This window comes from Camelus ferus, chromosome 9 (assembly GCF_009834535.1).
Source record: "Camelus ferus isolate YT-003-E chromosome 9, BCGSAC_Cfer_1.0, whole genome shotgun sequence".
Lineage (NCBI taxonomy): Eukaryota > Metazoa > Chordata > Mammalia > Artiodactyla > Camelidae > Camelus > Camelus ferus.
In genome coordinates, this window is record NC_045704.1 from 51,835,271 (window position 1) to 51,860,320 (window position 25,050).

The 25,050-nt window shown below is 44.1% G+C and overlaps 2 protein-coding genes across 13 annotated transcripts in view; one reads left to right on the plus strand and one right to left on the minus strand.

Moving 5' to 3' along the window:
• Nucleotides 1-25,050, plus strand: part of WWOX (WW domain containing oxidoreductase) — a 902,466-nt gene that overhangs the window by 38,579 nt on the left and 838,837 nt on the right. For 11 of the 12 annotated variants that reach the window (XM_032486816.1, XM_032486817.1, XM_032486818.1 and 8 more), the window contains exon 5: nt 8,619-8,725. In XM_032486816.1, the coding sequence (XP_032342707.1) occupies nt 8,619-8,725 (107 nt within the window). Of the gene's footprint in view, nt 1-8,618; nt 8,726-15,532; nt 15,832-25,050 lie in introns of those variants that run through there. The other variant, XM_032486823.1, reaches the window with a different exon arrangement.
• LOC102504723 (elongation factor 1-alpha 1) lies at nt 5,534-7,229 on the minus strand. The gene is given in 3 exon segments (XM_032486826.1): nt 5,534-6,308; nt 6,310-6,676; nt 6,679-7,229. Coding segments are annotated over 3 exon segments (1,332 nt in total). The 5' UTR covers nt 7,160-7,229; the 3' UTR covers nt 5,534-5,824.

Sequence of the window (25,050 nt, forward strand, 5' to 3'; positions counted from 1 at the left end):
GCCTGGGGAACCTGGGGCTCCATCCGCATCCATCCAGCCTACCACTCAGTCTCGTTGGGTGTGGCCCCTGCTCCACCCCCATCCACTACCAGGTGCAAACCCACTCCTCCCTGTATTCCCTGTCTGGGCAAACCAATCAGCAGCCTCACCCATGGCCCCGAAGGCATCCCTTGGATACTTCCTCAAACTTGGACTCCCGCTTTGTAGATTTTTGCTTCCCAGTTGTTTTCACATTTTCCCCTTAGCTGCTCAGTATAAGAAGGTACCTCATCCTTCCTGGCTGGTCACAAGGTTTCAGTATCTTTGGACAGTCCATCTTCTGCATGACCCCCAGAGGTATCTTAAATGGATATAATATGATGATGATGATGATGATGATGATGATGATGATGATGATGATGATGATGATGATGATGATGATGCAGCAGCAGCAGCAGCAGCAGCAGCAGCAGCAGCAGCAGCAGCAGCAGCAGCAGCAGCAGCAGCATACTTCTACTCTGTGTGCAAATTCTTGCCAGTCCTTTGCCATGCACCCAGTCTTTTTTTTGCTTGGCTGGTTGCTTTTTATTCCTTGGGTCCCATTGTAATTGTCAGTCCCGAGTTCCTGCGACCACTCAGTGACGTTTGGGAAATGCAGAGCAGGTGACTAAAGGCACTTGTACCACGTATCCAAATTCTGCAGGTCCCTGTTGGATTTCTCTGTGTAGAGCCAAGCGCGATTGCCAGGTCTTCCAAGGCATAGCTAGCATCCTGATCTCCTGCTTGACAGAGTGGGATTTGCCATGGCGTCAACAAGATCTCAGGCAGGTCAGCGTGAAGTGTTCTTTGCAATTGGGTGGATGACATGTGAATGTCCTGACTGAGGTGGTTTTGTGGTGAGGCTTGAGCCATTGTCTCCTGCAGGGATCTTCCCCATATGATGAACATCAAATGTCTGCAGTGGCCTGGTAGGTGATGTCAACATCGTAGGTGGTGACCATGGCCAACAGGAGAACCTAAACCCATGTCTCACCAAGTGGGATTGGGGCCTCAGTGTGGTCTGATCGGAAGCTTTTACAGAGAAGTTGAGCATCTACCTTTGGATATATAATCGCCCTGGATTTTTAGTGTGGGCAAGTAATTCATATTAGGAAGGAGGGGAGAAAAGAAGAATGAAAGAGAGGGAAGAACAGAGAGAAAAAGGAAGAAAAGAAAGGGAGGGAGGGAGGCAAAACGTGGGCTCCAGGAAACAAGTTGAAAGGTTGATTTACCCTGTGATCATAGTTGTAACCTCTATTCTAGAGAATGAAAAATAGCGTAAGATAAGCAGGTATTTAGTATTTTTCGGTATGTTTTCCCTTTTCTGGTACTTTAATGTTTGTGTGCAAAGCTTGAAACCCAAGTTGGGGAGATAGTAAGCCTCCATGGCCACTTAATTTTCCCGATTGGACTGGACGTAGCAAGTGCTGGAGTACCGATGCTGCCCATCGTTTTAAAACGTCTTCCTTCCTTTTCTTTATATTATTAGCTTTAAATATTCCTCTCGACGCCGTCTTGCCACCTCCATGCAGTTAAGCTGGTTCAATTTAAATATTGTCATAAAGTTAATTTTTTATAAGATGCATCAGGTTATTAAATTTAGTAAACCATTGCCTTCATTATTTTGCACAAACTTTGGCGCTGCACGGAGTTGGCTCAGCACTACTACATTTAGCTAATTAAACTGGTCATCAGCCTCGGTATTACGGGAGTGAGGGACGCTATTCTCATGGGCTTTTCCTGGACTTTAGCAGTAGGTAGCATTATTAAACTTTTTTTTTTTTATAGAACACCGCACTCTAGAGATATGGTTTACTATAAAAGTGTTATTGTCCTTCCTGTTAAACTGTCATCTTTTGAAATATCCATGCTTTGTTTTTTGCTCCAAAGGCAGTTGTACAGGATAAGAAAATGGAGTTGTGTGTTGCAGCTTTTAAAAGTAGACTAGCAATGTGTAACGCATGGCTGAGATAAAGGAAGATAAATGTACGACTCAGAGTAATTTTACACGACACAGGGACAGATGATTTAACGGTAACCACAGTCAGGAATTACCTACAGGAGAAGAGGGTGCAGACTTGTGCCTGCAGCCTGTTGCTGCCGTAGCCTCAGATGTGTGCTTTTTGGTAATAAAAAAAGTCCTTTGCCATAGGTTATCTTGTCAAATGAGGTAGCGTGACTTAACAGGTTTGTTTGGGAAGATAAATTTTGATAGAAGGGCATGGTTTTCCTCCACAGATTTCTAGGTCGTGTCATTCAGAAGTGCAGTGAGCGGTATCTTTGCAGGATTTTAATATTTACTCATTGTTTAAAAGGAAGTTAGAGGGCCATCAGTATTGTTTGAAACAACTTGGATTGTTTTAAAACAGTCCAGAATTGTAGCCTGTTAGCAGCCTGCAAGGACATTCATTTCTTTGGTAGATATCTATTGAATCCTACTGGGGGTTAGTCCCATGGGACACAGATACGAAAAAGGCACAGATTCTAAACAGTTTGCAGTTACCCTGGTAAATTAGATAAATATAGGCCTGGAGCCTGCCTGGCCCTGTGTGGTACTGATGCTTCCTCAGTCCATTAAAAATACGGTTGCTAATGAATGGTGAAGCACTGCGTCCGTCATCCTCCCCCACTCCCCTGCGTGTTTTTTTTTTAATACTCTTGGATGGAAATGTGATGAAAAGTACTCCTGATGATTGCTCTGACCTGGGAATTTCTTGGGGACACAGAGTCTATCATTTTCAACAAGATCAGGGTGTATGAAGTCCTGGATTGCAAGTGAAGTCGTTTTTGGCCACTTTGTGCGACCTCCATATGGCTGTCAGCATTTCATTAGCCTGATTGATGTAGCACATCAGTCAGCAGGATTTCATCCCTCGCCTGCTCGCATACAGGTTTGGAGCAGCTGGGCTACAAAACCTGGTATTTTACCTCTCTCTCTTTCCCCAAATGGTCTAGGTACCTTTTGCACCCTGGTGATCAGGGGTGAAATTGGCATCGTGGAACAAAATGACTAAATTTCAAATTATTGTTTCTTGCCTTGATGATGAGGCTTTAGGCATCTTCTAGTATATACATGAAAGAGGAGGCGAACAGATTTCGATGTGCAGTATTTCGGATTTGAAATTTTTTTGTATTGTTTTAACATCAGATTCAAGTCTAGCAGGTTATTCTTAGATAATGGTAAGAGAGTATCTTGGGATATAGAACTTGGCATAAACAGTAAAGTTCACGTATGTTCTAGAGCCAGTACAGACAAATGGAATGGTATATTTTGTAGCTAATTTCTTTAAATTCTGGTTGGTGTTAAAGCCAGTTAGCTCTTGGTTGCTGTTGGGAGGAGATCTAGGAGAGACTTTAAATTTTTCAGTCCTAATGGCTGTGCTGTATTAGCTAGTTCATACAAGTCAGAGAGGAGGCACAGGACTTCCCACCAAGGATTTTGGAAAGGAATGGGAACTAACACTTTTTCCCACCTACTATGGTTATGTTAGACTCCTAGTGTATGTTTACTGTTAACTCCCCATTTTAAGAAAAGATAGCTGAGTTTCTGATGGGTTATAGATACACACAGCCTTAGAGCTGATGGCTTTATAAATAGCTGGATCTGGATCAACGCAAATGTGTCAAACTTCTGAGTCTTGAGTTTTCCCTATGCTGTGCTGGCTGTGAGAACTACTTTATATAAATAGACTGGCCTCCATCAAGATTAGATATACGAAAGTGATATGAATGAGTAACCTTTGCTTGACTCTTTCACATGGCCACCTCAGTAGGTATATATGTTTATATACATTAACATTATCTTGGATACAATCATCTGTGATCATTTGACAAGGCTTTGGCTGAATTGCTGCCTTCTCTAGTAAAGTTGATTACTTTGTTGTTGCAATGTACTCTCTGTGATTTTCCACGTAGCTTAGAAGATGCCATCACACTTTGGAACAGTGGTGGGACGTTCAGGCTCTGGAATTAGATTCCTCCTCTCCCCTTCCCTCCTTTCCCTTTCGCTCCCCTCCTTTGTCTTTTCACATCGGCAATGTGTGAGACTTCCAGTTGCTCCGCATCCTTGCCAGCATTTGATGGGGTCATTGTTGGTTATTGTTTTTGGTTTTTTTTTTTAATTCCAAAAAATTTTAGCCATTGTAGTAGTAAGTATGCAGTATTATCTCATTATACCTTTAATTTGCATTTCCGTAATGACTAATGAGTTCAAGCCTTATATAATAGTTGAATTTTTCTTCTTTTCCTATTTTGTGGAAGAGTTTATGTAAGGTTGGCATTTTCATAAATGTTTAGTAGACTTTACTATTCAAGACATATGGATCCAGAGTTTTCATTTTGAGGATTTTCTTTAAATATATAGAATTTTTCAGTTGCTCTATCTCTTCTTATAGCAATTTTTAAGTAATTTCTTTCTGGGAATTTGTCTTTCTCACATATCTTAAATTTATTGGTGTAATGTTCATCATGTCTTCCTAAGCTCCTTGTAGCGATGTCCTTTTATTCACCTCTGATGTCTGCCATTTGTGTGCTCACTTGTACACTTGAGAGTGTGCCCTAGTGCTCACTTGTGTTCTCTCTCTCTGTCTTGCTAGCCCTTTGTCAATATTACTGTTTTTTCAAGGAAATTACTTTTGGCTTCTTTGTCCCTCTGTGTTTTGTTTGTCTTATCTTTGAGTTTCTTCTTTTATTTTTATTACCTTCCTTATGCTTCCTTTATGTAATTAGCTGCTTTAAAATTTTTCTAACTTAATGGATGCTGAGCTCTTTTTCTGTTGTAATATATGTATTTAGGGCTATTGATTGTCCTTTATCCATGGCTGTAGCTATGTTCCATAATTTTCATATGTAGAATTTCAGTAAGAAATTCATATGTAGGTTCATATGTAGGTTTTCAGTAAGAAATTGTTGCTTAGTTTCCAGGTAGAGGAATTTTCTAGGACCTTATGTTGATTTGTATTTTATTCTACTGTGATCAAAGAGCATACTTTATAATTTTAATCTTTTGAAATTTGTTGACTTTTGGCCCTACACATGTTCAGTTTTCTTAAATAGTCTTTAAGTACATGAACATACATTTTGCTGCTGTGTTCAGTGTTTAACAGATTCAGTTATTTCCAGTTTATCAGTTATGTTGTTCAGATCTTCTATTACTTCTTGTTTATTGACTAATATTATGTCACTGATATTAAAATCTTCCACTCTGATAATGAATTTGTCTATTTCTCCTCTTAATTCTGTCAACTTTTGCCCTGTGTGTGTGGGTATGTAAGTTTAGAATTGTCATGTATTCCTGGTAGGTTAGAACTTACCATTATGAAATATTCAGCTTTTTCTTTTATAATACTTCTTTTCATTCATATTTATATGATATACCTTTTCCTATTCTTTTGCTTTTAATTTTTCTATCCTTATGTTTAAGGATATAAAACATAATATACACAGTTTTGTAAGGAGTATGTTTTATGTATGTTTTTTATCCAGTCTGACAATCTTTGTCTTTTTTTTTTTTTTCCTCATTAAACTTTGTTTTGATGGGTCTCAAAATTCTGTGACAGATTTTTGGTCAAGTTGTTTCCATTAAAAAGTACTGATTTTAAAAACTAATAACTTAAAACTGCCACACGCACAAAAGAAACAAAACGTCAACAAAACATTCTCCTTTCCTTCTGAAGGTTTTACGATGCACTGTTATCATTAACCAGTCTTTTAATATTAAACTTAAATGGCCAATTGAGACAAACAGTTCTGAGACCGTTCTCCCACCACTGATTAAGACTGGGGTGGCAGGTATTGGGGGTAATATTCATTTAGCCTTCTGAGTTTTCTGGGTAGATTTGGTGCCCTTGCCATCTCCAGCTGCCTTCTTGTCCACTGCCTTGATGACACCCACAGCAGCCACCTGTCTTATGTCACGGACAGCAAAACAGTCCAGAGGAGGATAGTCAGAGAAGCTCTCAACACACATGGGCTTGCCAGGAACCGTGTCAACAATGGCAGCATCATCAGATTTCAAGAACTTGGGGCCATCTTCCAGCTTTTTCCCGGAATGACAGTCAATCTTCTCCTTCAGTTCAGCAAACTTGCAAGCAATATGAGCTGTGTGACAATCCAGCACAGGTGCATATCCAGTACTGATCTGGCCTGGATGGTTCAAGATAATCACCTGAGTGGTGAAGCTAGCTGCTTCCATTGGTGGATCATTTTTGGTGTCACTAGCCACATTGCCACAACGAACATCCTTGACAGACATGTTCTTGACGTTGAAGCCCACGTTGTCCCTGGGTAACGTTGACTGGAGCAAAGGTGACCGCCATGCCAGGTTTGAGAACACCAGTCTCCACTCGACCCACAGGGACAGTACCAATACCACCAATCTTGTAGACGTCCTAGAGGGGCAGATGCAAGGGCTTGTCAGTTGGCTGAGTTGGTGGCAGGATGCAATCCAGAGCCTCAAGCAGTGTGGTTCCACTGGCATTGCCATCTTTACGGGTGACTTTCCATCCCTTGAACCAAGGCATGTTAGCACTTGGCTCCAGCATGTTGTCACCATTCCAGCCAGAAATTGGCACAAATGCTACGATGTAAGGGTTGTAGCCAATTTTCTTAATGTAGGTGCTGGCTTCCTTAACAATTTCCTTGTATCTCTTCTGGCTGTGGGTGGCTCAGTGCAATCCATTTTGTTAACGCCAAAAATTAGTTGTTTCATACCCAGAGTGTAAGCCAGAAGGGCATGCTCACAGGGCTGCCCATTCTTGGAGATACTTGCTTCAAATTCACCAACATCAGCGGCCACCATCAGGACAGCACAGTCAGCCTGAGATGTGCCTGTAATCATGTTTTTGATAAAGTCTCTGTGTCCTGGGGCGTCGATGATGGTCACGTAGTACTTGCTGGTCTCGAATTTCCACAGGGAGATATCAGTGGTGATACCGTGCTCATGTTCTGCCTTCAGCTTGTCCAAGACCCAGGCATACTTGAAGGAGCCCTTTCCCATCTCGGCAGCCTCCTTCTCAAACTTTTTGATGGTTCTCTTGTCGATGCCACCACATTTGTAGATCAGATGGCCAGTGGTGGTAGACTTGCCCGAATCTACGTATCCGATGACCATGATGTTGATGTGAGTCTTCTCCTTTCCCATTTTGGCTTAGATTTAGTGGTGGTTTTCACGACACCTGTGTCCTGGCGGCAAACCCGTTACGAAAAAGCGTGTCTGACGATCTTTGTCTTTTGATTGCAGTTTTTAGTCTGTTTATATTTACTGCAATTAAAGGTATTTTGGGGATTAAATATACCACTTTATTATTGGCTTTATATTTATATAACTGATTTTACATTCCTTTTTCGTCCTTCCTTGTTTTTATTATTGTTTCCCCTCTCTTTAACTTGTTTAATTTGTATTATTTTACTGTTCCCTCAGTGGTAATTGTAGAGACTACAACCTGTATTTTTGACTTACTAAGGTTTCATATAAATTAGTACTTTATCATTTCCTGGACAATGCAAGGGTCTTAGGATACTGTAATCCCCAGTACTTACTTACCTCCTAGATTACGTGTCACTATTACCGATATAGTAATTCTCACTAGGTGTTCTGAAACTCAGAAACTATTACTATTGCCACTTGGATTTTTTCATATGTTTACCCTTAACGTTACTCTGTTACTTTCTGCATCTCCAGATTTCTATCTGGGGTCATTTTCCTCCTATCTAGAGAGCATCCTTTAGGCTTTCCGCTAGTGTTGTGTCGATCTGCTTGTGATATAGTCTCTCAGCTTTTGTTTGTTTGAAAATTTTGTTTGCCTTTACTTTTAAAGGATATTTTTCACTGGGTGTAAAAGCACTGAGTGCTCGCTCCCCTCTTTTGGCCTTTCAAGTTTTCCAGATGTTGGCCCCCAGAATTCTCAATCAGAGCGTCCCTCATCATGATGCCTTCAAAGAGATGTGTGTATGTGTGTGTGTGTTGTTCTGTCCAGCTTTTCTCATTGTTCTCAGTGTGAGGGTGGGTCTACGAAGGCTCGTGCTGTTGCTGGAAGCAGGAGTGCTTGAAACATTTCAGACAGTGCAGAGCACATTGTGAGAAACTTACCAGACGTTGTTGGTTTTACTTTCCAGGTTTGCTTTCTCTTACTAGACCCTCAATTCTTTGAGGGCAGTGACCACGTCTGCATTTCTGTAGATCCTTATTCTTTATATTTAACACAGGATCTGGTCATTAGTAAGCCATGCTGAAATGCCAGCTCTGCCTGGAGCTCTCCTGTGGCCTAGCCCTCACCTTTGAAATCTTTGTGTTCCGGGGTCAGGTTTTCTCAGCTGCAGCATGGTTGGCATCTGGGCCGGGTGATTCTTTGTTGTGAGGGCTGTCTTGTGAGTTGTAGGGTATTTTGTTGCATCTCCTGCCTTTACCTGTTATATACCAGCAGCCCCCAGCTGTGGCCGCTGAAAGTGTCTCTGGGTATTTGTAGGTATCTTCTAGGGGGCAAAGCCGCATCTGGTTGAGAACCACCAGGGCCATGCGTGTGGTGCTCAGTGCAGGCTATTCAGCATGACCCAGTGCTTTGCATTTGTGTTTTCTAATGTTGACTTTCCTTTAACCATAGGGTTTGAAACCGCCAAGTCTTTTGCCCTCCATGGTGCGCACGTGATCCTGGCCTGTAGGAATATGACAAGAGCCAATGAAGCCGTGTCACGCATTTTAGGAGAATGGGTAAGCAAGCGCTTGACTGTTTTTTTTAATTGTCAAATACGCATGCCGGGATAAACACGGGGAGGTTTTAGTACAGTGCGTCAAGTTTATTACTCTTGGAATAATGTTTTCTTTATTTTTAAGTCCTATCCACTTTGTTTATTTTATGAATGAACGGACAAGCAAGCCCATTTATAGTTTGTTTATAGTTCATTGTCGATGTCATCTGCTTTATTAGTCAGAGGTTTGAGAATGTTTACTCACTAGCTCATTTATTAAGAAAAATAAAATGTGGTTAACGCCCCGTGAATGCAACTAAGAGGTTGTTATGCTTGTAAGTTTTTAGGATTTCAAAGGAGGAGGCTTTAACCCTTCTCTGGTTTTTCCTTTTTGCTTTTCTCTCTCTGTGCAGATGTTGGTATCCATATGTCTGTGCACAAACGTTTATTGAGGGCCTGCAGTGCCCTTGGGGTTAAGGATGTAGCATCAAATAAAACAAAATACCTGCCCTCATGGACTTCTAGGTAGGAGAAACAGACCATGAAAGGATAATTATGTTTAATATTTAACATAATGTCAGGTTGTTATGAGTGCAGTACTGGGCAGTAAAGCAGAGGGAGGGATCAGGAGTTGACAGTGTGGACTGTTTCAGACTGGGTGGTCAGCAGAGACCCCTCTAAAGTTGTTAGACCATTTGATTCAAGACCTGAGCAAAGTAAAGTAGGAAGCTGTGCAGATGTCAGGGGAAGTCCTTTTTACTATGTGCAAAGGCGGTGGGATGGTGCCTGGGGGGTTCAAGGATCAATAGGGACTCGAGTGTGGCTGGAAGCCAGTGGTGGGAAGAGGAGGTTGCAGAGGGGCTCAGAGTCAGTGGTGAGGAGGGCGTGAGAGGGTTTGAGCCAGAGCGACACAGGGTGGTCGCTTTCTTTAACTTGATCTCTGGGCTTCTGAGGGAAGTCCCAGCTGCGTTCATTTGCTCATGTATCTGTGCAGTGCCCCGCTTTCTTAGGTACTGGGCATCTAATGCCGAGCACAAACAGGTGTCGCCACTGTCTTTGTAGAACTTTCAGTTTGAGGGCAGAAGACAGATGGAACCAAAGAAAGATAAACCTCACTGTAAACTTGAAATAGTGGCATGTGGTACTAAAAAGTATGTGGTACTCCAAAAAGGCACATAAGGCCAGTTAGGTGGGGGATATTTGGAGTCCCCAAGAAAGAGGTGACTGAGCTGAGGTCTCAAGAAAGACCAGGGAGAAGGTGGGAGAAGGGTCAGACCGGGCAGAGGAGGTGGTCTGTGCAGTGGTCCTGGAGGGAGGGGGAGGAGGGGGAGGGAAGAAGACAGTCACGTGGCTGGGAGCAGAGTGTGGAGGGGGCTGGGTACTCCTCGCCAAGACTGCCTTCATTCTCTGAACACCGTGGAAGATTTCTTGCCATCTGAAGGAACAGACTACGGTTTGTTTAATAGAATGTCTGGTGTTTCGGACTGAGAAGTTATGAAAGTCAAGAAGAGGGAGATTTATTTCTGCTTCTTCAAGCCGGATTTCAAATTCAGTATATTTCAAATGTACCCTTGCCTTGCTTTCACTGGATTCATTATTTTGAGTTACATTAAAAACAAAACAAACAAACAAAACAGGGCTCAATTTTTTTTGCAGTTATCTTAACATCTTTCTAACTCCAAAGTTAAAAAATGTAATAATCTCTTAGATGGTGTAGAGTAATCTTTAGAGGGGTTTAGAGAATGAACGGTAATACATGCATATGGTTTGAATCTTCGTACTGAACAGGAAGGTATAAAATAAAAAGTGAAAGTCCCCTCCAACCTGAGTCCTTCTCTTGGGAGATAAATACCATTAACCATATCTTGTGTGTTCTTCCAGAAAAAGGTTGTGTATTCTAGTAAACCCACCTACCTACTGTTACGTACTTGGATTTTTTCCTCTTGATACAGGAGGTCTTTTCTTATTAGCACATATAGATCGACCTCATTGCTTTTAGCTGCTGTGTGATACTCCATCATGTGCTTATGCTGTAATTTGATCAGTCTCTTTTTGGTAATTGTTGTCACTATTTTGCTCTTCTAAGTGATGCTCTCTTGAAGTTCGGTCTCTCTTGCATTTGCATCCAAAATTGGCTCTCAACTCTGCTTCAGTGAGCGTTCGTGATCCATGCTTTTGTGAGCGCACTGCAGGGCAGAATCTTAGCAGTGGACTCGTTGATTCAAAGGGCAGATGAATTTAAAGTTTGGGAAGCTGTTTCCCAGGAGTTATCCCTAGCAGACGTGCCAATTTCTGCCCCCACTGTGAGCGTGGAAGAGTACTGCGGTCTAGCAACAGAGTGTCAGACTCGTAAAATCTTGCCCATTTGATGTTGTATTTAGACTAGAAAAGTCACATCCCAGTATCTCAAGTGATGGTGTAATAATCACCTGGTACGACGCGTTGCTAATGTTTAAACCAGCCTTGGAAGGTAATGCCGAAACCCAGTTACCTAGCATTTTAAAGGTTGTCTTCCTTTTCCTCATATATGAGAACAGATTCATCTGGATATATCCCATGTTTTTTTTGATTCTTAGAGGCAGAAATTCCTGGATCTGTCCTCATCAACTGTGGGACTTTAGAAAGTCTCTTAATCCATTTGGTGACTCAGTTTTCTCGTCTCTAACAGAGAAGGTTAAATGAGATGATCACAAAGACCCACCTTTTAGTTTGTCTGTCTTGCATTCTGAGCCATGATTGGGTCCCTTTGAATCAGTTTCCGACGAGGAATTTGTCATGGTGTAGTTTCATTCTTCCGTAGAGTAACTTTAGGACAACCAGCAAACAGCACCTCCAGAGGAAGAATTACCCCCAAAACATTCACTGTCAGGGACCTGAGCAAAGGGAATGGGAATGAAAACCAAACACTCGCATGGAGTTTCAGACATTCCAATCAGATTTTAGAGACGGAAGAAACTCAACCCTTTTATCATCTCTGGTCTGTTAACACACTTGTTTTCTGTGAACCCCACTGTCCCACATTCCTCATTTGCCCTAGATTCTGACCATGGAAGCTCAGATTTAGCACCGAAAGCCGTCGTTATCATTTCACACCATTGCACTGTTACCGGAGTGCAGAGCTTATGAGAGCTGCTGTGGCAACCTGCGGGGAGCCCGGTCTCCCTGCCCTCTTCCTGCATCCCCAGCCTGGGCCTGTGCACATTGGTTTCCTCCAGGCCCTTCCTTACCTGGTCTCCATGCAGGGCTTTGACTTGGTACCTCACCAGATACCACCTTCTTGTGTTTCTCAAGGTCGGTTCCCTCGACCCGTTTTCCCAGCTGCTCGCAGCTTGAGCATGTTCATGCTTTATCTGGGATGAATCACATCACAGTCAGAGCCTGGAAGGCACTGCAACATATTGGCACCTCACGGGAGATTTGCAAAATGATCCAGAGTTTTTTGTTGCAGCAAAAGCTCACTTCAAAGTCTCTGGGCACCTGGCTCAGTGGCAGCTCCCATACACCAAGCCTCCACGGGTGTGGAGTTCGTTCCTCCTCCCACCCCACTCTCCCCTTCCTGGTGTCTCTCCTCCATCTTCACTGCACATCACCGCATCTGCGTCCTAGTACCCTCCTGTCCGCCTCCAAGCCAGTGGAATGTTCTCACACCCGCCTCCGGGCATCTAACGCCTGCAGTCCTGTCGTGTGCTGTGTCCTGGGCAAGGCGTTTTGTATCCTTTATTTGATTAGATGCAGAAGCCTGGGTTTCTCCATCTTACAGGAGAGCCAGGGCTCAGAAAGGTGAAGGGACTCGCCAAGAGTCACACAGCCGGTGAGTATAGAGACGTCTAACCCCAGAGTCTCCCCTCTACAAACGGCCTGGCCTGTCCGCCACATCCAGCAGCGTGCATTTTCATCACCTTTCAGGCTTTGCTGTAAAAACTGCTGTATGCTATTGGAGTGATTAATTTCAGGCTTAATCATAATTCTCAGAGGAAGGTAGTCTGATCTCCCATGTTTATTGTCCCAAGCAATCCCTTTTCATTCATGATGTCCTTATAAAGTTCTCAAGCCACTTTTGGGGGAGATCTAGCTATTTTGTAAAATATAACTTAAATGAAAACACATTCCGTATGGAATTATATTAAGAGCCTGTAAATAATTATTACTCCTACTAATTGTTTCATGGGGAAATGCCCTCCTGCTGAGATGTTTTAGATGCTCCAAAGTTAGAAATAAGAGAAGCATTGAAAACAGTTAAAATTGGATAACGTGGACAGTGCAGAAGTTAACTACAATCTTAAAAGACCAATCCACTGAGCATAATTAGAACAGGAGGGAGGGTGGGGAGGTCCATCAGCCTCCAATGATATCTGAGTAAAGTACCTCTGGAAATGGGGTTCATGCCCATGTTGTGAAACAGTCACTGCGTGGGGATGTTGTCCACTTCGCTCACGTCCCTGAGTGGTGACTGACCGGTGCCCCTTACCTCTAACACAAACGCCTGATGTTCTCCTGGGTACTTCAAGGAGCCCAGGAGGCTGGCTGAGTAGGAGGTTTATCTTCCTGTTTTCAGAGTGGAGCGGCTTCTCTTTCACTTGGCCAGCACCACCTGTCTGTCAGTAACCCATGCCAGTTCTCCCAGTCTGGGACATTGCCAGGTGTGTCTGAATCCCTGCGGTCCTGTGGTTTCCTCTTTCCTTTACGCACTAAATATTTATCGGAGTTGGGTTTTGTCGTTCTGTTTGTGGAGATCTGCTTTGTCCCACACTTCATCCTGAGATCTGAGGACCTCTGACAGGTGCTGCTTGTGAAGAACAGTAGCTGATTAGGTATAAAAACGCCCCTTGTAAACAGCCACAAGACTCCAGCATCCCAATGCAGAGCTCTTGAAAGTGAGACTCCCCTTTGCTCCTCCTTGTTACTTTATTACAGTTTCTTAAGTTCAGATTTCTAAAACTTGAGATCTAAAACTTCTGGCCCTGGGGAGGAAGGAGGTTGGTAAGAGTTGGAGCGAATGGGCCTGAGGTCACCCAGCTGCCTCCCTGTTGTGTGCAGGAGGGAAAGGAATGGGGCCTGGCTGGGGCGGAAGAGAAAGTAAAAGAGGAGAGGGGATTGTTTTGAGTGTCCAGCCTGCCTCGTGTATGCCAGGCCCTTACCTAAACTACTTAGTGTGTGAAGAGTGGCACGGGAAGTGTCAGAGAGCTGGCATGTGGAGGCTGCCCCTCAGTGAGCGTTCTGAGGCTTTGGCATCTCCTGGGGACTGAGATAACCAGTGAAGTGGGCAGAGTGGGCTGGCATGGCAGGAGGGGCTGATGGCCCTCCCTTGGAGGTACCAGATGACCCTCTCCTGATTCCCCAGAGTGCATCTTGGGTCCATCCCTCCATCAGGAGGAGTGACCCAAGTATGTTGAATTTGGTGAGAAGGTTTGGTTCCCAAGAAAGTCTTCCATCCCAAGCTTTCCTAATTTGTCTTTCTATTTGGCCTAGACGTCATGTGTTTCTAGGGCCTGGTCCGGATGACATGCCATTGGCCAGGAGAATGTAGCAGGGATCCAGTCAGCTGCTCTTGTGTATCTAACAAAGATTTCCAAGAGGTCTGGAGAAGGCAGGCTGGGTGGACTTCAAGATGCCTCTTGGGCATATGTCTTCTGAGGAGGCAGATCATCTCCAGTTGATAACCACTGCTGTAAAATATGCTGCATTATATTGGCAAAGATTAGGAGCAGGTACACTCTGTGACCTTGGGCAGGTTTCTTTTCTAAACCTTCGTTTCTTCATCTGTGAAATCCAAATACTAATATCTGTGCCAGGAGATAAAGGTGCCTGTGGGTATTAATCCACTGACTGTACATGTATTTAATATGTTGCCCGGGATAGATTAAGTGTTCAATTAAATGTTAGCTGCTACTGTTAATAATAACAACAACAACAACAACAATAATTTCTTATTCATACATGAAAGTACAAAGTGATGTTTACTTTTCTTAACCTCTCCGAGTGGCTGAGAGAGGAGCTGTAGGGAGGATGTTTATCTGCACGATTCAAATGGAGTTGCGATGAATTCTTTCTCTGTCTTCGTATGTCTGGACTCCTACGTTTTAATAGATGTGTATTTAGTTTGTTGATTAGTATTTTCCTGTGGAGCTCATGTTAGCACTCAGCTGTCATTTGGGAAGCCATCTTAATTATTTATGTGATTGCTTTTTCTTTTGTATTTACAAAGAAATACACTTTGCGTATATTTAGGGAAGATGATTAAGGGATCAGTCATCAGAAACAGCCAGCAATGGTTTATATAAAAATGGTTATTGAGAGAGCAGGGAGACGAGGGGCAGGAGGAAAGATTGATTAGTCGGGGTAATGAAATACGCATGTGTTAGGGAGACAGCGCACGCTTGGCTGGTGGTGGCCGCACAGCTTGATGTCGGAGAGAGTGAGGTGCTGTCATCATTCCCATTTCCGATAGAGTCGATACCAGGTCCACTTGTCTAGTTGGAGTGAAGGCATGTGGAAAGCTGACAGTGTTATGTCATATTGCAGCCTCACTGACAAACATTGGAAATAGTGATTTTACTATTATTTTCAGATCTAGTGTATTAGGCACATGTATCAACACTTTGCGGTGCTTTTAATAGATTCTGACACCCTGTTTTCGTGGGCGATGGGCGAGGATGCTGAGTAATAAATTGCTTGCACTTTTGAGAACTCCTGGAGAAACCTTGCGACCTTTAGGCCCTCTCAGATCCACTCACTGACTTCATGATCCTGTGTGGCTTGGGTGCTTGTGGGAATTTCTCCCCTTCTACTTGGACAATAGAAGCTTAAATCCCATAATTTGCTTTTACAGGTGGAAGGACTTAGGTGCAGTGCCTTCTTTGACGTGATGTGTGTGTGTGAGGCAGAGCTGTGCAACATGTGTCGGGAGTAATTTACGAGCCTCATGCCTGTCTAAGCTGGAGACTTGGCTTGGAAAAGACGGTCGTTACTCAACGCATCACAAATTATCAGGCTCGTCCCCATTGCTTTGAATGATCTTTAGCTAAACAAAAATATAAACACTATTAATATTATTAATAGTTACAGATTACTGGGAAAAGTTCATCCTAAATCAACTGCTAGATTTGTTCCTCATTTCTTTGCTTTAATAATTGTTTTTATGTGTAGTATTGGATTTTCAGTTAATAAAGTATGGTATGAACAAGTCTGTGAACCAGCAAGAACTGTATAAACCACTTGCTTAAATCAGTAAGCGAGTGCACATGTGTGCACACACACACGAAGTTAAAGTTCTGAAGTTCTCCCTTGGGACATTTGTGTTTACAAAATGTCATGTTGTCATCATCACCTGCAGATGGGGTTGGATATTCATAGCTGTCTCTGTACTAGGCATTCTGCCTAGCATTTAGCAGTGAAATGCTTACGTGTAAACCTATTTTGCAGATGAGGCATTAGAGGCTAGGAGGGAGAAGCCTTGCCGAAGCTCGCACAGCAGGGAGCTATGTGGTAGATCCAAGATTTGAAGTCGTATCTCCTAAACCCAAAGCCATCTTGTATCTTGTTAGCCAGACCAGCATTACTGTTGTGTGTGTCATCAGAGGACTGGCCTATCTTTTCCAAGGACTTAGCCAAAGATTGTATTCATGGGGATGTGCATGTTTCTGTTCCTGATTTAAGGGTACCCATGGCTCCCCAGGAAACAGAGCTTCCCCGGTGGCTTTTGTAATCCGGCGGAGGTGATGAACCTCCCTCCCCAAAGGAAGCTCCTCCCAGACTCCCATCTCAAGCAGTGTATAGTGTATTTACTGTTCCACTGAAGCTACCTCTTTGACCTTTCTTGTCATGGGCTCGGGAAAGATTCTTTATCAGATAATAAATTATTCATTCCTCTTGTAGACATAAACAGTTGATAAAATATTCTGAGTTTTCTCTGTCTCCGGCATGCCTCAACCTTGTGATTGGTACTTTTCCTTTCAGTTTTCCATTTCATTCCTCATTCTGAAAAGTTTGCATTGACTTAGTCTAGCGTGTTATTCATTGTCTTTGATCACTGTCTCCGTGTCTTCATTGTGTGTGTGTGTGTGTGTGTTTTGGTTTCTTCACTCAGGTCTTGAACTGAATCTTTCAAACTTTATATGCATTGTAACGTTTGCATCACGAGGACTGTGATTCACTTCTGAGTTTTAAAGAGTGGAAGTCAGGGTAGATGGCCAGCTCCAAACCCACACTCCCGATCGTGGGAAACCCAGTACAAATGCATCCTTGCATTAATGTGGGGCCCCTGGGTTCTTGTTAAGCAACTTGGACATTGTTTGAAGAGATGGAGTTCGTCTTCAGGTGGTGTTCAGCCAATGGTCGAAAACCCTGTTTCTGGGCACTAGGCATTTAGGCTCCATTATTTAAGTGAAAAAAAGTATGCCCAAGACTGTTTTTCTTATTTATTATGGGGCATTTACAGAGAGTCTCAGACGTGGCAGCTGTTAGATTAAACAGAGAGGAGAAGCAGCCCTTGGGCCAATAAAGCCTTCTACGTGAGAACAAAGAGATACAGCCAGTCTGAGGATGGGGCACACATGCTCCAAAAGGTATAGGATTATTTGAAGCATGTATTTAAAATAGACTAATTTTTAATTTATAAGGAGGCAGCCCAGAGGAGTGGACGGAGCCTCAGCTTTGGAGTCATACAGACCTGGGATTGACTCCTGGTTCAGACATGTGCCCGTGGGGTGTCCTGGGCAAATTCGTTATGTCACTGAACCTTGGTTTATTTACCTGCAGAATGGGAACGGTGCTAATAATGGCTCTCAGGGTTCCTCAGGATGAGCCAAAGTCACATACATACTCTCTTGTACAGAACCTAGCACGTTATAAAGGCTCAGGAGAAAAATGGTAGTTTTGGGAGAGGCGGACTTGTTCAACACAGATCCTTAAATTAGACAAAGACTCTCAGAAATCTTGTTGGAAAATGTGTTTCCCTGAAACTTTTTTTTTTTTTAAATAAATGATCAGAGTACTGGGAAATAGTTAAGCCTCTCTTCATCTTCCCATCAGTTTGTAAGTTAATCTTGAGATGAGCCAAGGTCAGGAGCAAGGGCTCCTTCCATTTCTAGGGGGCACAGAGGTGGCTGTTCATGTCCCCTGTGCTCACACCCTGGGTCGGAGCTGCCTGGTGTTTGCGGAGGCAGGCGTTAGTGCAGGCGAGAAGTGGAGCTGGCAGAACCAGCTCTGTGCACCTGGGGGCTCACCTGGCGCTAGTCTCTTCCACTTTGTAACTGAGAGATGAGACGCAACTGGATTTTGAAGATCCCAGAATTCTTAGTAGTGACTGTGGTACCTTTCATATCTGTCCACACATTCTGTGATAGTCCTCCTTTCAGAGGTGGCGCCTAATTCTCCTCCCCTCGCATGTGGGCTGGACTGGGTGACTCACTCTTCATGAGCAGAATGTGGCAGGAGTGATGGAGTAGGACCTCCAGGAGAGGTCCTGGAAGGCCGGTGGCTTCCTCCCTGCTTGCTGTCCTGAATCACTCACTCGGGGGGACGCCAGCCACCTTGCTGGGAGGATGCTCAAGCATTGGCGTGGAGAGCCCTGGGGACAAGGCTCTCGCGTGAGCCCTCTTACAGTCCTTTGGCCTTGCAAGCTTGCAGCTGACTGTGGCTGGGGATTGTTGGCAACCTCATCGGAGATCTCGAGTCAGCACCATTCAGATTCCTGAACTGTAGAATCTTGGTGAGATGTGACATGCTTACTATTTTAAGCCACTACACTCTGGGACTGGTTTTTGCACAGCAGTGGGTAACAAACATTGGGCTCACGGCCTTAGAGAGAGAAATGATCTCTGGGAGCAACTGGACAGCAAGTTCAAAGGACAAGAGAGGAGGACTCACCTAGCAAGTGCCTCTAAGTGCAAGGAATCTTAAGGTCTTAGGGTGGCGTGGACCATCCAGATCACCTCGTCTGACCTCTTCCCAGTGTGCAGACCACTTACACAACGTCCCTGAACAGGGATCATCGGCTTCGGCTTCGGGCAGCCCATCCTGCTTCGGCACACCTCTTAGAGAGTTGTCCCTTACGTTGAAGCCAGAATCCTCTTCCGAGTTCTGCTGGGCTGCCTCTCATCAGAACCCAGCTAACACTCTCATCTCTCAAATTCCCTCAATAATAAATCCAAAGTGATTGAAGACATCAGGTTATTCGAAGTTGGTAGTGAGGCTGGCCCCTCTCATTTCTTGGCCACTTGTGTCCCTCTTTTATTGAGTTTGGGATGCACGTGGTAAGGCTTAGCAGCTGAGGAGAGCCCTGTCTGCTTTGGTACCCTTCAGAAGAACCTAGAGGCAGAGCCCAGACCCCTCGTGCCTTCCCTGGAGTTAATGAATCAGTGCGAACAAAGCACAGTCTCCTTTTAAATGACTGAAGGACAATGTACTCATATACCCGGCAATTCTCAGATTCTAATTGTTCCAGCCATGAAGTGATCTGGAAACTGGGTAGCTGGGAGAAACTTCAATGCATCTTTGTAATGGCTTTGTTGTTGTTTATTGAGAGGGACTAATTAACTTTGATTATTGCACTAATATTATGGCACTTTGACAGCCCTTCAGATTTATGACTCTGGGAAAATAAACAAATGAAATGCAGGTGCTGGAGCAGAAAGAATAAGTTATTACTGAACTTTAATTACTTGGAATGTGTAGCCAGGAGAGAATTAGTTGATGAATTACAGGATGCTTAAAATCTACATCAAACTGTAAGCAATATGCCGACAAAAATGAAAAGGGGGGCTGGGAGGGTGCTATTTTTAAGGGAGGAAAGGATTGGGCACATCTGTAACGATTTGAATAGTGGTCCATTGATTAATCCCTATTTCCAATGGGGCAGAAATTTACATGGTGCCGCTATTCAAAGCATGGTTCCTGACCTGCACTGTCAGCATCACCTGAGAAGTTGTTAGAAATGCAAATTCTTGGGCTCCACCTGAGACCCAATGGATCAGAATTTCTGCAGGTAGAACCCAGCAATCTCTGTCTCACAGTGCCTCCAGGAGATTCTGATGTAGTGCTAGACAATTCTCATGCCGTTTGATTTTTTTTTTTTTATTAAAAGGGCAGTTACGGATTTTTACCTCTGCTTACAAAAATCGAGTGTTCTCACAACCTAGTTGAATCCTACTAACCAAGATTTTGACTGTTCAAAAAATTATACAAATACTTATTAAACAGTTTGTTGTTGAGACCAGGTGATGCTGAGTCGTGGGAGGGACGCTTGGTAATTGTAGGAGAACAGGCATCAACAAGGAGAGAAGCTGGGAGACTGAGCGGCCCTCTCAGGTGCGGTGACCCCAGTACCCCAGTAATCCACCCAGCCCTCCACGAGTGTTTGGGCCTGGCTGGGGTCCACACAGAAGAGGTCAAGTCTGGCTTCTGATGGGCACATCAGAGCCTCACACTGGCCTTTGTCCCTGCAGTCCTGGGTTTTCTTGCTTTTCCGTTTAACAAGTTGCTGTTTTCATTCCCACAAAAGTTTGGCCAGTCTCCAGCCCAGGGTGGTCCTGGGACAGTGGCAGAAGTTACTGTCACTCCAGATTCTTTGTTGTCAAGCCAGCCACGAGGGTTTTATTCCAGAGACCCTTCCTTTCACATGATTTCCCCCACCGTCTGGAGCCTTCCAGATCCCCCTTCTTATAGACAGTGCCGTGTACAAGAGGAACAGAAATGCATGTTGATGTTAGACTGAGCCAGACCCTTCACAGTGTAAATGTGCCCAGAGTTCACAGAGTGCCATTTAGAAGTAAATAGTGGTCATTGTAGGATTGCCTTCTCTTTGGGATGGTTCACGGCTTGTCCGGTTGGGGAATGTGAATAACTGAGAGCCGGGGGAGTGTTTATTTTCAGCTCTGGGAAAATTTGCAGTGCTGGGGGACATGCTGGGGCACCTGGCAGTGACGTTAGTGATCAGAGCTGGACTGCAGCTGGGGGACACTGTTGATGGCATACTTGCACCCCTGCCCACACAGACAGTTTTGGGGAGCCATCAAAGAGAAGCAGAAATAATTCTATGTTACTGTAAGATATATGTGAAAAAAAATAGTTCCTTTTAGTCACATATGACCCATTGGGTTTTGCATAGCTCTTTTAGCCATTACTTTTAGGGAATATAGCAAAGGTATGAGCCAGTTTACACATGAATAATATAATAGAAAATTCAAATATGAGTTAGTGAAGTTGCTTGTCCTTTTAGGAAAAGTGTTGAGTCATGGGATCACATGGGATATGCTGTGGCTATCAAACAGTCACATTCTGAGTTTGGAAAGGACTTTCTCAGACCATCCAGTTTAACTCCCCCGTTGGACAGTTGGGAAAACTGAGGCGCAGAGAGGGTACTTGACCTGTCCAGTGTTACTTAGGAAATTATGACTTTTTTTTGAGAGAAATTATCCTATTGCCTGTTGTGAAAAAAAAAGTATATATGTTTTTTAAAAACAATATAGTTTTGCCTGTAAGAGAAATATAAGCACCCAGCACTTCATGCTCAATTGGATGGCTAGTTTAATTCTCAGTCTTGTTTTTGTGATGATGAGGAGGATAATAATATCATTAGTAAATATTATTTTAAAAATTATAATTAATTTAATTATAATTTAAAAACTATAGTTAAATATAATTGTGTGCCAGTCAGTGCCCGAAACACTTTAAATGCCTTAATTCACTCCATTTTTATGATAACCTGTGAGGTAACTAATATTATGAATCCCTTTCAGATGATAGGAGGCACAGAGAAGTTTAGGACCTTGTCCAAGCACACACAGCAAATAAGCAGAAGAGATGACATGCCGTAGGAGAGCAGAAGCCTTGCCTGCTGTATTCCTCCTGGGTTATCCCCCGTGTGTCGCATGGTGCCTGCTCAGTAGGAGGGATTTAGTAAATATTTGTTGTGTGAATGATGGAGGGGACATCAAGGTTGACTGCTGAGTCTTGGGGTGACAACCCTCCTAGTGGTAGGAGCAATGTCCTACCACTGTAGGAAGGGGCAGTTTGGTGGGTGTGTTTTTGAAAAAATCAGATCAGCAGAAGGTACGCATTACCAGACTATTTTTCTGGAGTAATTAGCTGTGTAAGTTGGTTTTCACGTTGATGCCACTGAAGTGCCCCCAATTCATCACCCACCTTCTAGCTCACTGAAGGGGGATTTGTTATTTATGGATGTGGTGTTGAGTACTTCGCATCCCAGTTCTTTGAAAGTTATTGTCCTGATTTGGGTGCTCTTGGTCGGTCGGCTTCCCTGACTGTTTTGGAGAAGTGGGAGCTGGCTGCAAGAGGAGCGGGCTCAGGCATCACTTGGTTTTGAAGGATAGGATCAGCTCCAAAGGCAGAGCTGGAGAGTGGAGGGGTGTCTGTGAAAGGACTAGTGGGTGGATCCAGGAGCCTTCTGGCCTTCACTTGGAGAGTGCGTGTGACCAAGACAGATAATAAGGTTGACTAGAAATCAGTCATCTCTTTAAAAATTAAAAGGCCTCCGCTGATGCTAGCTGGGCCTTTGGAGGTAAATATGAAACCTTCTCATTTCCTGTTACTTTGGTTAGGAAACCAGCTGGGGCTGGCTTTGCTCCTGATGTCCCTTCCCCTTCCGGGTGGTAAGTGACTATCCTGAAGCCTGTCGAGACAGAAGGATGCTGAAAGAGATGAGTGGAGAGAGAGACAGAGATAGAAACAGAGCTGGGGGTGGGGGACAGACGTACAGGGAAAGATGGACAGACAGACAGGCACATGAGAGAGAGAGAGGAGAGAGGGAGGAGATGGAGACTTAGAGGAGGGACGGTGGTCAAGGCACAAAGGCGGAGAGATGGAGAGGTGGAGAGAGAACCACTCTCCGGGGCGTTTTCATGGAGCTTTCTCAGTGCCGGCCTCTGCGCTGTGGGTTTGACCACTGTTTTCTGCGCTCTCTGATCATTTCTTGCTTAGAAAGGAGGAAATTAGAATTGTTGAGCTATGATTTGTTTTAATCAGAAAGAAATTGTCTAACATAAATCTCCTGGTGAGTGCTGGAAAAGCCCTAAAGCGGCCAGGAAAAAAAAATATCAATACTTTGCAAAGGAGGAATGATTGTTCCAATTCATGGCTTAATTGACTTTAAGCCTTAATGAAACTCAGGCCCGAGCGGGCTGCACACACTTGGTGGCTGTGATCACCAGTGAAAGCTACACAGGGAGAGGAGGAATTTAGGGTGGTTATTTGGTTCTTTGCTATTGATGCAATTTTCTAATTGAGTGGGGCTACCTAATACCAGATAGTAATTTTTTTTTCCTGTGAAGAGAGTAAATTTTCTTTCTGACTAGCACAGTAATTTATTTTAAATTACAGCTTTTTTCTATTGGAAGCATCCATTTATGTTAGATTATCGTTCCCCAAGTGAAATTTAACTAATGCTGTATAATTAAATATAGATTTTTTTAAAAAAAGACAGTATATATTTTAAATTTATAAGTGGACAAACTGGGAGTATATGAAGACTTTATTTAAGAGGAGTAAATAGCCGGCCTGATCAAAGTGATGGCTGTCGGGAAGGGTTCATTTGGTGTCAGTGTGTCCCTATGCAGTGCCAGACGCCTTCTCAACATGGGATGCTAAAACTTGCTTATTTACTTCAGCGGTCTAAAAGGACTGATCTATAAAACATAGGTGTGTAAGCAACAGATTTGGGATCTTGTCTGCCTGAAGTTGAATCCTATCTCTGCCCCTTACGAGCCAGGTGACCTTCACTTCTGGTTGCCCGAGTTTCCTCATCGGTAACATGGGGATGCTGATAGCACCCGAGTCCCAAGGTGGTGAAGATTAACTGAAGTCTTGCACATCAAGTGCTTAGAGTGGTGCCTGGGGACCTGGTGTGTGTTGTACAAGTGCTAGCAAAGATAAAAAAATCATTTTGGTTTTTAAATATGCATGCATCACAGCATCCGTCAGTCATATCACACGTTGATTGTTAGCTGAAAGTCTCCTTATTTAAGCAACATTTACTGAAACTTTGTTACATTCCAGGCATCTCCTTGGACTCTGAGCATATGTAGATACATGAGATGTCCTTGCCCTCAGGGAGTATAAGTGTGTTGACAAACGCATAAATTAATAATGATAATAATAACATCAGCACTCTTCTCGGGGTGTGGCTGGAAGGAGGAGGACAGGACTGGTTTATGTCCCGAGTGCAGTAATACTTGGGCAGGAGCCGATGCAATGCCTGTGTCTCTCATCACTTTTGGATGGTGTAGGACCAGCTGCTTAGAAGCATGAGGGTTTTTCTTTGACTCCAGCCATCAAGTTAGTGGCTGCAAGCTTAGATTTTGGAATCGGCCCAACCCAGGTAGGAATCCTGGCTCTGCCATCCACTGACAGGGAGTTCTCTCAGTCGAGGTGCCAGCCTTCACCCCGCCACATGCCTCTCCATCTCAGTGTAGAAAGTAGGGAGGTTGCATCCCCACAGAGGATGCTTGTCAGGACTACGTGAGGTGACAGTGCCCTGTTGGAGGCCTGCACTCAGTTACACCTGCCAGTGCCGCTCCCCGTGCCCACAGCTTCTGGGCGTCCTTCTCCGGGCTCTCCAGGCTTGGGCACCAAGGCGTTCCTGCCCACCCCGCTTCCCGTCTGCAGCTCTGCTGTTCATGAGGGGCTGGCCTCCTCCATGCCAGACAGAGCCGCACCCGGTAGATGAGCTCTGTGCTCAAACAAAGCGTCCTTGCTGCGGCGTTGGATTTTGTAGGACAGCAACAGTTTCTAGAAACCTCTGGTCCATGAGCCAATTTGGAGAAAATTGAATTGTTCCCTGTGCCTCTTGGCTTGCATCCTAGAAGGCTGCACAAACACTTCGGGCAGGCTTCAGCGACTTCACATCAAGGACTCCATCACGGCACCAAAATAAAAGCACCCCTGTCGCTCCCTGCGCACAAAGCCGGAGCATGTGCTTGGCACAGACCTCGGCCGTGGCACTAGCAGCTCCTCCCACTGTATCGGGAGGCACTGCGGCAGGCAGACCCACTTACCATGCCCAGTGCTTCTCCCTGTGAGGATGGAAGGAAAAGCAGGAGCTGTCAGGATCCTCAAATGTCCACATGCACCTCCAGCTAGAGGTAGGATGGGTCTCATGAAGGGTTCAGAGAAGTGATTTTGTCTTCAAATTTGTCGAGCTGGGCTAGGGAGAGGCCACTGCTGTGATTCACTCCGTAGTTTCTCATTTTGTCAGAGAAGCTGACCTCACAGCACCACGTCACTTTCTCCTCAGCAAGGACCTTTCTGTAGACATGGTCGTGAATTTGGTAACTAAAAATCATAAGGGTTTTATGATTTGTGGAGCATTTATATGTGAAAGAAAATGGATGA